This window comes from Grammomys surdaster, unplaced genomic scaffold (genome assembly GCF_004785775.1).
Source record: "Grammomys surdaster isolate TR1022 unplaced genomic scaffold, NIH_TR_1.0 170, whole genome shotgun sequence".
Classification (NCBI taxonomy): domain Eukaryota; kingdom Metazoa; phylum Chordata; class Mammalia; order Rodentia; family Muridae; genus Grammomys; species Grammomys surdaster.
Genome location: NW_021604618.1, coordinates 9,901,488 through 9,915,064, shown reverse-complemented (window position 1 = coordinate 9,915,064; position 13,577 = coordinate 9,901,488). Strand labels below are relative to the sequence as shown.

Here is a 13,577-nt window from a genome sequence, read left to right as displayed (position 1 = left end):
GCAGTACATGTCTGATGCTCAGAATGCATGCAGTAGCATGTATCAGGCAGTGCTACCTAGCATCACCTGGCTGTTAGCTGAGTGGAGGTGCTCACCACCTGAAAGAGCATGCCTTGTCTGTCCATGGAAAGGGCGGAGAACCCTTGCTGTGATAGATACTATCCGTTCATTACGGATTTGTCCAATCAATATAGAGCAAGCCACATTTCATCTTGTCAAACCAAAAACCTACTACCTAGCTACATTTGTATAAAATTTAACACAATGTGACAGAAATAATAGCCCAGTCCTCAGTGCACATTGAACTGGTGAAAACATCAGGAATGGTTTGGCAAAGATAAAACATAAAATTAATTTTGTGTTATTTTCTTTTCGTTCACATTCTTACCAGGTAGATTGTGTCAAATACCTACAGTAGAGGAGAGCTTGTTCATGCATGCAGGACAGAATAAAGATTAAAAGCTCCAGGAAATCAGCTTGCTTCAAGAACCCATTAAAGTGTGCCTGTCCCTCAGGCTTCACAGATGTGTTGATTGTTGCGTTTCAATCATGTAAATATGTTACAGCATAAAGTAACCAAGATCCCCTGTTACAGAAGTGTTCCTGTGTGGGAGTGGTAGTGGGGAGGGACGAAAGAGAACTAAATAACCCACTGTAATGAAACCTGCCTTTGGGCAGCACAGGCTTCAGTTCTGAATGCCCAGAAATACTTCATGTGCACTCTAGGCTGCCTAGCAATGGGGATTTTCTAATTCTGGCGAGCTTGACAAAGTAAATACAACTCTTGAACATAAGGCAGCTCCTAATAAAAAAATAAAAAAAAAAAACAATTCCCCCTTGTAAATACCTACATTTGGCCCCATTAAAAATTCTTTCTTCATACCCAGGAACCAGCAGACCCTTAAATATGGGTATCTCAAAGTAACTGGAGAGTAGTTGGGAGATTTAGAGCTGTCAGGATGTTTTACATCGCTACTGCCACTGAGCACTTCATACACCATCTCAGGGCCTTGGAGAATGGTGCTCTGCATACACTATAGGCATTATACAGAGAAACACTCTGGCCATTATGCTCTCTGGAGTCATTTGCTTGCAGCCAAAAGGAAACCAATGCATGTTCCTGGGTATGCTATCCAGGGTATAAAAATGTATGCTTGCCACATTTCTGGGCTGAGTACTCCTCCAGAGTTGCCAGCTCTGGAAGTTAGCTAGTGAGCTAGCAGTGACATGCTTACCTAAGCTATCTGTAAAGCTATCCCATTGCAAAGTCTAGTTTCTGCCTTTTCATATCTTAGGATTCTACTCCATAGCTAAGGGTCAGTCAGTCATGCCTCTACCAACCCCTGAATTGTATCATGGGTCTGTTGCACCTATAAACTCCTAATATTTCAGAATGGATCTGGATACAAACACTCATTTTATTCACTAGCAGTTCACTGAGTACACAGTTTCAGATTATGGCAAGGAACAGGCACTACTTAGAGTTGTAGTGACAAATTGCCTTTGCCACTGGTGCAGCGCCCATATTATAAGCTATAAAGGAAGAAAGAAATGGGATGCAAAGGAATTCTCATGTGATTAACAGTTTGAGTTATTTCTAAAATAATTCTTTAAGTTTAGCACTCAGATCTAAAACACCACATACATACAAGGGTTTTTTTTTCCCTCTAAGCCACCTTACTATTCTTAAGATATCTGATGGATAGTCCCTAAAATACTGCTCCTACATTTTTTTTTCTCATTCATCTCAACCAAAAAAGGGACTTCCTGGGTAAAGTACCCTGGGATAACTGTCATAGTGACAGTCATGATCCCCTGCTTTCTTCCTTTGCCTGTGATAGTGGACACACACTCTGCAGTTTCTCTCTCCGTGTCCCTGCACACCCTGGAACATCTGTGCTTTCTCCCTACCCGGTGTGTGCAGAGCCTGATAATGGGGGGGGGGGGGGCAGGAGGGCATGGAAAGATGCTTGAGTCATTTTGTTGCTGGAGTGTTTCTTCTAAATCAAAACCTTCATACAATGTTTTCTGAAAACATTCTCATAAAAGACAAATGCTTACAGTAACTGTTATTTTCCATTATTGACATTTTCTACATGTGACTTAGTAAGAAAGTAATCAATAGCCATAGAAAAACGTTTCTATCACTTCTGTGATAGCCTTTGCCCTTTAGAATTAAATCCAAATCAATTCTCATAATTTACAAGCCCTACCAGGTCTACCACCTGCCTGTAAGCTACACTAAGTAACCATTTGCTCACTTGTCTAATGTTCCAGAAAAGCTCAGATCTTCGTCCCCTTCAAACATGCCAAGCTTACTCCTGCCTCACAAGTTTCAAACTTTATTCTCATCACCTGGGTCATAACCCCCTTTTCAAAATTAAGATCTAAGCATAAATGTGCTCTTGAGGAAGGTCTTAAACAATTAAACTGGTTCCATGCAGCGAGTGCTGTGTCATGTTTCATTTCCCTTCAAACACCCCTCTCTATCCACATGGTCCACATTTGCCTGTTCTTTCATGCTTTCAGTCTTTGACTGTGGAACTATACACTACTCCTAGACTTCTGAGGTGAGTCCCATGAAAGCAGGGATCTTGCCTATCTTCCTCAATGTCCCTAATTTTAGATAGTCTGACACATAGAGAATAAAAGTATGAATATTGAAGTCAGGCTGCCTGAGTTCAGTTCTTTCCGGTGCTTTAAGGTTGTGACATCACTCCTGCTCTCTCATTGTTTTGGACTTGGTTACATGGTCCAAAGCTAGCTGCAAGAGAAGCCTGGAAATGAAGCTGTTAGTCCTAATGGACTTGTATTCAAGGTCTCTGTACTAAAGAAAAGGGGAGACTATATGTTGGCAGGCAACTATCAGTCTATCAGATATAACAGCCCTTTGGAACCCAAGATCATGCTCATATTCTTCCATGAATACCTATTCCCTTACCAGGGATAGGTAAACATCCCTTCAGCTAGAAAGTTCAAAAATTCTATGCTCTGGCAGTTTTAGAAAAATCCTCCTTGAGTCGTAGGGTATCACTTGGCTAGTACAAAGCCTTAGTATGTAAAAACCCTGGGTTCAATCCCCCAGAATCTAGTTATTTTTTTTGAGTGAGTATGGTGGGAAATACTGTAATCCCAATGCTCAGGAGGGAAAGGCAGGAAGATCAGAAGTTCAAAGTCATCTCTGATACATACCAAGCTTAGGCCTAGCCTGGAATACATAAGACCCTGAACAGAAAAGAGGGATAGAGGGAGGGGTCTTTCTCATCCATTATTCCCTTTCCCTTTAAGAAGTCACTCCTGTGGCCATTATCAAATATGGCTACATGAAATTGCCACTGAAAGATGTGCCCTTTGAAGTTCGAGGACCAGTGGGGCTTTGGGGTTGAATTCTAGGCTTCTGACCAGGTTTGTGGTTTCTTTGTCAATACAGTTTTCTCAAGACCTTAGAGCAATGTTTTTCCACTTCTGTGTCATGATCCCTTTGGGGTGGAACTACCCTTTCATAGGGGTTACCTGAATCCACCAGAAAACAAATATTTACTTTCATAACCATAGCAAAATTACAGTTATGAAGCAGCAACAAAAGTTAGTTTAAGGTTGTGGGGTCACCACAACATGAGGAACTGTATAAAGAATTGCACCATTAGGAGGCACCTTCCTTAGAAGGTGCCCAGCCCATTTGCTTCCCCCTCAGTTCCTTGTATAAATTATCCCCACCAAAGCACTTGTCTGCATGTAGCTCTAGGGTTTCTCTGCAAGAAACAGATACCATCTAATTATTTTATTCAGAAAGAAAATCTATGACAGAACATTGGGGGAGTTGCTACCAAACTAGACACCAGGAGGATGTGAAGGATAGAATCTGGGAGAGCCCACTGAATCTACTGACTGGATACACAGCTCTTTGGCTACTGCCTTGGGAAAACCCCACTTTCCACTGCAACTGCTTCGTGACCCTGAGGAATCAGCTAGCTGGACACTTAAACACTGGTCCAACCTCCACTTCCACAAAGGCTTCTTGATGTTTAGGAAGCCAATGTCTAGTCACTGAATGCTGATGCCAGAACAATCATCTATGCAGCAGTGCCTACCAACTGCAGTAGTTAACACAGCAGGAAAATTTCTCTTTCACCTTCAAACCTAGTACACAGATGCATAAAGTTGGAGAAACGTCATCCACTTCCATCCAGCCCCTGCTATGAGGAGGAAACATTAGAAGGCAGTTTGTGTGAATACCAAGTACCTGCTCTACAATTTGAATCTTGTTTTCTGTGATCTCATTCGTTTTATAAGTAGCTACCTTGAAACCACATGAAATAGTAGGCTTGATTGAGAAATTAGCATCCCTCACCTGAATATAATGTTTGCCTTCCAGGTTCTCAGATATGATCAGAACAACACTCACCATCTGAGATCTTTGACCTCCCTGCCAACCTTCCAACCACTAAATCAAAGCATATGTATATCATAGAACTTGTATATTTCATGTGTCCTTTGCCAAGATCTGTATTAATTAATTGAATGGAGGTTAGGCTATTGCTACAGTGATCCAGTGAGTATGTCTTGGTTAATACAGAAGTCTGTATCTCTCACATAGACCCAGTTGGGTGACCCAAGCTCCTTTGGTGACGAGAAGATCCTAGATTCATTCTGTCCTTTGCTTTGTTCTCCTCAGCACATAGCTTCCACTTTATGACCAGGATAGCTGCTTCAGCACCTTGAAAAGAAGGCAATTAGGTATGTCCTGAGCACTTGCAGAGCCTAGAGCAAGACTGCAAGGAAAGGACAACATAACTATACTGGAACATTTTAAAGTTGCCAAGCCATTAAATGTGTCTCTTCTTTCTTTCACAAATATACTTTTCTTGGAATTTAGGATAAGAGTTCTACTTGATAACATGAGACAGAGAAAATTGTTCTACAGGCCACCTCCTTTCTCTTCTATAAATGAAACCACTTCTGTATTTGTATGCATGCATCCTGCGCACACACATAACGTTCATACTGCCCACTAGCAGCCATGCCTTTGCTCCTCCAGGAGCTTCAAAGTATGCACATAGTCAGCACAGTGCATTCATGAGTAGACAGCCTGAAAATAAGGATTATATAGGTTGTGTAGCCTTCTAGATATGAATTCAGAGTTTCTATGCCCCTAGATCAAATTTGACAAAGAAAGATACAGGGATTATTTGGAGTTTTTTGATTTGGTTTGGTTTGGTTTTACCTTTTCTGGGAGGAGAACAGATAGAATTTCATAATCCAGGCTGCCCTCCAATTCTGTTTGTAGCCAAAGATAGCCTTAAACTACTGGTCTAGAATCTTGGGATTCTAGGCATGTGCCATCACCAACTATGAGATTGATAGAGATTTTATCTGCACACTGCATTACTAATTATCCAGTCCATGGAAAGAGTCTGGCCAGAGGACAGGCAGATGGGCACTCTTGGTGATGTTTGCTAGTCATTCTAAGAGGGAAGAGAAGGTGACAGTTCCTCCCAAGGGTCGGAGGGAACCCTCATTCTAACATTAACCATGGCACTTTTGCCAAGATGCAGTCACTCAGCCTCATCTGTGAGCAAGGGAAGCTGGGAAATGTAGCCTTGGTCCAGGGAGCCCGTGTGACCTTCTAATATTCAGGGATTCTCTTACTTTCTAAGAAGAACAGATCATTGGGAGTAAACTAGCAATCTCTGCCACAGACATATGCCTTTTCACAAATCACACTTCTGTTTGGCAAGTAAGTTCTTCACAGTCTGCTTTCAGAGAGGTGAAAGCAGATTTGGAGGCAAGACAATACTGTCAGTTATAATTGACGGTCAAAATAATTGCACACCTGAGCATTTTTCAATGGGCAGCCAATGTGCAGTGTTCCAGCTCTGAGATGTTGTCTAACTTTCAGATCAATCAAGAAAAACCAAAACCAAATGAATTTCTTAATTCAAAGAATAGAATAAAAATATGACACTAATTGAAACTGTTTTAATTTTCAACCCTGAGAATGAATTAGACCTTAAGAAAATAAAAACATAATCCAAAAACCTCACCATGTGTGGCAGGATATTTTCCAGAAATGCCCAGCAACTAGCAAATGAACACTTGCAAATCCAAAAAGAGAAGAAAAGAAGGGGGTAGGGGGATGATTCTGGCCTTCTTTCGTCTGGACAGGCTAGATATGCGGCTGATATACAGTTAATGAAAATTTGGGCAGAAGCATACCGCACTATAGTAATTTGAGTGTAGAATGCTTGCAATATAATGTTATAATAATAATATAATCATTATTGAATAGTATAAATGTTCAAAGTATAGTTAGAGGTTGGAGAGATGATCAGTGGGTAAGAGCACTTGCCTTGTGAATGTGAAGGTTTGAGTTCAGATGCCAGGCATGGCTGCTTGTGCCTGTACCTCAGCATCAGGTAACAGAAGCAGGCAGGTCCCAAAGCTTGCTGGCTGGCCAGCCAACCAGCCAAACCAGCAAGTTTCTAGTTCATTGAGAAAGACAAGAAGGGTGGAGAGTCCTGGAAGAAGGCATGTAGTATCCTACTTTGGCTACTCCGTGCTCACACTCACATGCACGCACCACATACATTACCAAGCCCCACAGCAAATAATAAAAATGTCGTTAAATAATAGTATAAAATGCTGACATTTTTACTAACTGAAGCAACAGTCTGAAATCTTATAATAATGACAAATGTCTCAAGCTTACTGCATCCTCTTCCCTTTGCCTCTGTTAGGAAATTCATCTCTCTGCTGCAGAAAGAGAAATCTTTCTACAAGACAGAACAAGAGAACATTGCTTTACCCTCCCACATTCTAGGCTCCTGGGGGGAACCAGATGATTGTTTCCTTGGTTGGAAACTAAAACTGAAGCCCCAAGCAGTGAGCTGGGGTTCACCACTACTATGTCCTCCGAGATGCTGATGGTTTTATTATGCAGCCTTTCCTGTAACCATGGCATAGTATCAATTGACTCCCAGTGTGCTTGTCTCTCCATATGCATTTGCTCTTCCTTGTTAATAATAATAAACTTATTATATGCACGCACACACATACATGCAGATGCCTAAAGAGGCCAAAGCATCAGATCACCTGGACCTAGAATTACAGGCATTTGTAAGCAGTGACATTTCTGCTTTTTCAAGCCTAGGACAGGAATGCCTCTGTTGTGGCTCCTTAGCCCTAACTCATTGCATCACACAGAGTATGATTACAAAACCTAACAAGCTTTCTGTACATGAAGGCACCACAGAACCGAAAAACTGCAGGGGCGTGGGATGGATGCTTGTTGTTCATGTCTCCTTCCCTTTGTGTGAAGAAGGAAAAATGACTATTAGAACCAGGTAGAGAAGCTTCATATTCTGACGTTCCCTTTATTAGCCATTTTGTCAGCAGTGAAGACGTGCAGAAGTCAGGCTTTTAAGATGATGTGAATCTTGAATTGATTTCTGTGTTACTTACTCTTCTGTTGCTGTGATCAAACATCATAGCCAAGGCAACTTATGTAAGAAAGAGTTTAGTTGGGCTTCTGGTTCCAGCATGTTAGAGCCCATCCATGATGGCACGGAGACTGGGCAACCAGCTACAGGTCTGGCAGCTGGAGAGGCAAGCGTGAAGCATGGGGCAGACTAGCAGGTAAGGCTTTCAAAGCCTGCTCCAGAGACAAAGTTCCTCCAGCAAGGCTGCGCCATCGGAGCCTCCCCAAACAGCACCACCAACTGAGGATCAAGTATTAATACCCAAGACTATTGGAAACATTTCTCGTTGAAACCATTACACCTTTTAAATACAGCCATGCACTGACCCAAATGCAAAATTGAAGCCTCCTTTATGTTTATGTACAGAGCTGCAGTGAAGTGGGCGGGGGTGGGGGATGTATACCAATACTGAAGTTCTGGCTTACTTCCTGAAGCCCAGTTGCTAAGTTGCTGCCATTTATAGTTATATACAGTGAGTGCTTCCTGAAGACTCACTTCCTTGCCCTACTAAACTTGCTTGCTTTTATCATGTTATACTACATATATTTTTCTGAGCCCTCTGAAACCTATTTTTTAAGGACAAGGGGTTTAAATATGTTAGTATGGTACTCTATAGTTCACAACATATCTGTACATGTCATTTGATCTCCATGGCAGCCTTATGAGGGCACAGTGTCCCTTCATATGGATGAGCACACTGAGGCTTATCAAAGGTCACCTTGAAAGTGAAGGACAGAGGTGGGAACCACAGCACTCCGCCTCCGTGCCCAGTGCTCTTGCATCATGGCTTCTGCTTCCGCTCCGGCAGGGCGAGGAGCAGATTTTCAGTTAGGTGGATAACACAGAGCCCATCAGGAGTGCACTAGTTTTCACTCAAATTTGTTACATTTAAAAGAAAATTAAAAAGTACTGGAAACTATTCTCAAAGATTATTATTCTCAATAATTATTATTCTCATTTAATTATTCTCAAATGTTCTGTGGTTCTGAGCAATACAAACTGGCTTTCCAGGGAATACGAGAAATTTGTATAAGAACCCCTGCTCATCTGCTAAGGGTTAAATGGACTCTGTCAACTGTTTTCAGAAAACAAACATTGCCTGGAGGTTTTCTCTTAGCAAATATGAAACATATAAATTGCTTAGTCTTACTTTAACAAGTATTTACCTTCAGTTTGTCTCCAGTCCGAGTGTAATCATCACTCGTTGTCTTGACCCTTCTGTCTGGGGTCTGAATGCTGAACGCAGGCCTTCCAGTCTGGGGGAGGCAGAATTAAGAAGGGAGCCTGTAGCCAGAAAGTCCCTGTCTATGTGTCTCTAGGATCAGTAGGTTGCTGACCAGAAAGGGATAAATGTTTAGTGGCTAAGCCCAGCACAAAGAAGAGGTAGACCTTGGGAAAGAACTTTAAAGTCCTACCCTCCTCGGAAAGCCCTGGATCCACAGAGCAGTCATGTCTGCTGCTTGCTTCTAGCCTGGGCTTCCTGTGGAATGCAGATGCCTTTGGAAGCTCCCAGTCCTGCCCACGTGTTTCAGTGCACTCTCTCCTTCCATACATAGTGGCAGAAAGGAATCCGTTGATCACATCGGATCCATCCCTGCACATTCCCCACCCACCTGTGGGAATCATGAGAACTCTTTCTTTTCCTACACTTCTACCCATATGTAGACATGGTGCTAAGAGAAAAACCAGGCTTCCCGCAGCCAAATATCATCCCCTGCCTCGTCTGCACAGTCCCTCCCTCTCAGAATCTCAGGAAACAGAATCGGGTGGAACAAATCTTCAGCTCAGGATAAAAGATCCATTTTTGCTTTGGCCTTTGCTGAGGCCCCCAGATATAAAGAGACAGACAAATCCTTTGATTGGGTTTATAATGCTGAGAATATTTTACGCATTCATCTTACTCATTTTTCTTCAGTCTCGTTTTTATTTAAACTGTTATTCAATGAAACCTCAACATCTAAAAGTTTATCTACACCACAGCCTGGCAGTTTATCATAAAGAAGGTTGCCATGCAATACACTTTTTCAGAAGACAGATCTGGGATGCAGTGGCACCTGAGCATTTACATGTCAAATGTGTGCAGGCTTTGGAAGCCTCAGAGGAGAGCTTCTTGACACTGCTGGCAAGGCCAGATCCTGAGCTCCTTTCTTCCCAGCTTCACATCACACTGACATGGTACACACACAGGGGAGGCTTGGAAAGAAAGAACAAAACATTCTGCTCAAAAGTCTGTGTCTCATGGTGACCATATTCAAGAAGTCAGCAAAAGCAAGAGACACACACAAAGACACAGATTGCCTAGCCTGCTTTGGGCCTTCAAGAATGTATAAGCAGCTTTATAGGAAAGTGATTGGCTAGGAGTGGTTACTCATATTACCCCAAGTCTTTCTGATCAGAAGTAGCACATGAATATTTGACTTTTCTTCAAAGCCATTCAATCCAAAAGATTTCCAAGCATGTCACATGTTCCTTTTTTTTTTTTTTCAAAAGATGGGCATCCAGCCACTTGGCTCACACTCATTGCCTAAATAAGAGGAAAGAGGGAGAGAGGGAAGAAGGGAGGGAGGAAGGGAGGGAGGGAGGAAGGGATGGAGGGAGGGAAAGGGGGGGTTGGTGGGGGAGAGAAGAGGTAGGTGGAGAAAGAAGTACTTAGACAATCACTGAGCAAATAGTTGCTCTCCTAAAATATGTTTTATTTTACTAGTCCTAGACAAACTACAGTTGCTTTCCTGCCTAGATTTCTCATACAGACTGAGCCTCCAAACATGCCCACCCTTATGACACTGCTCCTGCCAATGGGCAGTCCCATTCTCCGTGTCAGAGCTGAGCTTGCTCAGGTCCCTACTCAGGGCCCATCTCTGTGAAGCCTTCTCCTCTGCACGTGCCTTTCTTGGATCCATAGCCTGGAGAGTTCACTATGAGGGTGATTTTTGCAGTTGCCTTCTTCATCTAAGTAGGTTTATAAGGAAACCATGTTGTGGAAGGTGATATGATCACTTCAGGACACCCTGTAGATCTGTTTGTTGAGGTCACGTCCTAAGGCTACTATTTGATAGGTTCCAGCATTGGAAACACACGCAGTAACTCTGAGTTTCAAATCATTCCAACCATGCATGTATGCTGCTCATTTCCCTGTGTTCTTCAGCAATGACTATGAGCTCTTAAAGTAAAACACAGATACAATTAAGGTCTCGTCCCCTCCTGTTCTTCTGTGGACTGTGGTGTGTTAACATTACACAGACACTTGTAGCCTCAGACCCGGGAGCTATGCTTCCCTCGAGACCACTGAGCCTGTCTTGCTTTCATGTCTGCTTGAAATCTTCTATGTAACAAACAGAGTACAAAGAACTGAAAGAATCATTTGGGAACAAATAGGTCCCCTCTGAGATTCAAGAAACAATTACTTAATAATTGACAGGCTGGGCACTGTGGATGAAATGAACAGCTCTGTGTGAACGAACACCCCAGGTTTCCACACCCCCTTCTCCCATCTGACATCTTTGCTGACCATGCATCTATTGGTACAGCAGTGCTTGTTGTCTGAAATACATTCATATTTGAGATAAGCAATTCAAGGAAGAACCTTTTCATAAATTATCTTAAATGGTTTTAAATATTTTGATTACTTACATACAGCTTGTGTTTACATGACAACAAGGAGGCCTTTCATCAGGAAAGCATCTAGCAGGAACATATGCTTGTGAGCAAAACATTTTGACTAAAAACAGTCCTAGCTTTTTTTTTCCCCCGTTGAAGAGAGTTTTCCAAATGAAGGTCTCAGCTAGGATGGCTGTGAGAGAACCCCATCCTGTCATGCCTGTGACACTGCCCTCACCTAACAGGAGAGTGATCCTTTGTCACCATGAGGAGCGGTTCTATAACCCCTGCAGATTCTCAAATCTGTGGGTATCATAGTCCCTCCTATATGGCATAGTAACTACACCTTTCCTCCTATAGTCTTTAAACCATCTGTAGACAGATTATGTTAGTACCTAATAAATGGAAATGCCATGTGAATGGATGTTTTACTGTATTAAATAGAGAGTAATAATGATTTAAAAAAATCTGTGTGTTTAATCTGGAAAGTCAACTCCTTCTTCCTTAAATTTGGATTGAACAGTGGGGCCAGGGACAGAGTCTTACTGTGTAGCCCTAGCTAGCTTAAAATTTACTTTGTAAATAAGGCTGACCTCAAACTCACAACAGAGATCTGCCTACCTCTACCTCCCAACTAAGTTTGGGTTTCTCTGTGTGTAAGACAGAGAGATAGAGAACTGATAATTAAATTTATATTCATTTCTCCTTTTCTGCGGGGTACAGTGGGGGTGGTGAAGGTGCAACAAGGTTCTCTACATAGCCCTGGCTGTTCTAGAACTAGCTTTGTTAAACCAGCTTGGTCTAGAACTCAGCGATCCACCTGCCTCTGCCTCCCAAGTGCAGGGGTTAAAAGTGTGCACTATCATCCCTGGCTTACAGTCCTTTCCAAACAAAAGCAGTCTCTTAGGAATATGTGTATCTCTTCTGATCACAGAGCATCTGCAGCTCAGCTGTGGGCAGGTCTGCCTCAGTAAGCTTGGATCTAGGGGCTATTGAAAGCCAAAGTACCATTTTGAAAGTCTATTCCAGTGTTGTGCATTGAGACAGACCTGTAGTAGATGCTATGGCCAGCTCAGCTGCACATAGGAAAAGCACTGCAGTGCAGCACCATTGTCCTCACTGTGCCAGTACTGCTGTGAACAATACAGGTTCCTAGAAAAAGTAAAGAATGAAATTGAATCATCAGGACAGCTTAGACACACAGAGAAGCAAGTGTCTTTGGGAATCCACCATTCCTAAAAAACTACAGTTAATTAAAAAGCATTTTAGGACCCTGGCAAAAACAGAACCAGAAAAAAAAAAACTACTATAATTTTATTTTTTTAATTTGTGCATTTGCATGTTTTCATTCCTAAGAAAGGAAAATCTTAACAGATTTAGTTTTGGACTCTGAAGACATTCCACTGAGAATTGTGGTCCAGCTTCTAACAGTTGCTATAGTTTGTAAAACCCTGGTAAGAAGGGACTGTGATGTTAATGGGATCCGTCGGAGGAATTGTTTTAGCAGAGATTTCATATGCAAGACTAAATGCTGATCAACAGAGCAGACTATTGTATTCTGAAGTGTTCGGGGAAGTAAAATTAACTTTTTCTTCTTTTTCTTCTCTCACCATGTGCTCCAGAGACTGCATTTGCCTCCAGACTTGTCAGACACAATGGGCCGTTCAAGCAAACAGGATTTGGCAGCATCCGCTAAACTGCTGGGCGCAGGCTGTAGCATGATGCCCGGAGGCAAGAAGCACCTGGACTTCTAGGGTTCCTCCTTAGTCACCGCATGCAAAGTTATCTGACACTCTGATTAGGATTGCTAGTAGCTTATGTAAATATTTGTCTTAATGATCTGACCCTCCAGTCTTTGAGAAACACAGGGTTAAAAGGGGAGCCACCATTCTTCAGTTTGGGTTGTTTCATTATTTGTTTTTCTACTAACCTTTGTATAAACATAATATGGCAAAAATACTGTCATTTGACATTTAGCTGCTCTTGTGTTTTTTTAATACTAATTAATTTTTAAATAAACACCAAAACTTACCTAAAACACAGTGTGCCTTAGAGTTGTCATTAGTTCTTGTGGACTGCAGCAATGGGATGATGGTGACTTGTGTCTTATGCTAACGCACATGTCACACCCCATACTTAGAGTATAGAGCATTGAATTCAAGTTGTGTATGAGTACATTTCACATCAGTTTGTTTTTGAAAAGGTCACCGAAAACTGCCAAGACTTTTTTTAAAAGAATGTTTTGTTTTGAAACAGTTTGCATTTGTGCATCCTATTGTTTAAAATGGTGAAGACAAAAATCATATTTGAGGATTCAGTCTGCATTACCGCACCACATTAGACACTACATACAGGGCTTGATGGGAAGCAGACAAGAAGAAGCTGGGTGGATGACTGTTCTAAAGTTCTGGATAATTGATGTCAGCACTATGAAATTGTGTCAACAGACAAAATTCAAGCTGGCAGCTACACTAATACTGGGGTCCTATGGCTGTGTAGTGA

At 42.0% G+C, this 13,577-nt stretch overlaps 1 protein-coding gene across 1 annotated transcript in view; it reads left to right on the top strand.

The window, feature by feature from the left end:
- The window catches only part of Elp4 (elongator acetyltransferase complex subunit 4), a 204,556-nt gene extending 191,439 nt beyond the window's left edge, over window positions 1-13,117 (top strand). The window contains exon 10 of the mRNA XM_028767104.1: window positions 12,698-13,117. Within this exon, the coding sequence (XP_028622937.1) occupies window positions 12,698-12,829 (132 nt within the window). The 3' untranslated portion in view covers window positions 12,830-13,117. The remainder of the gene's footprint in view (window positions 1-12,697) is intronic.
- Window positions 13,118-13,577: the final 460 nt, after the last annotated feature.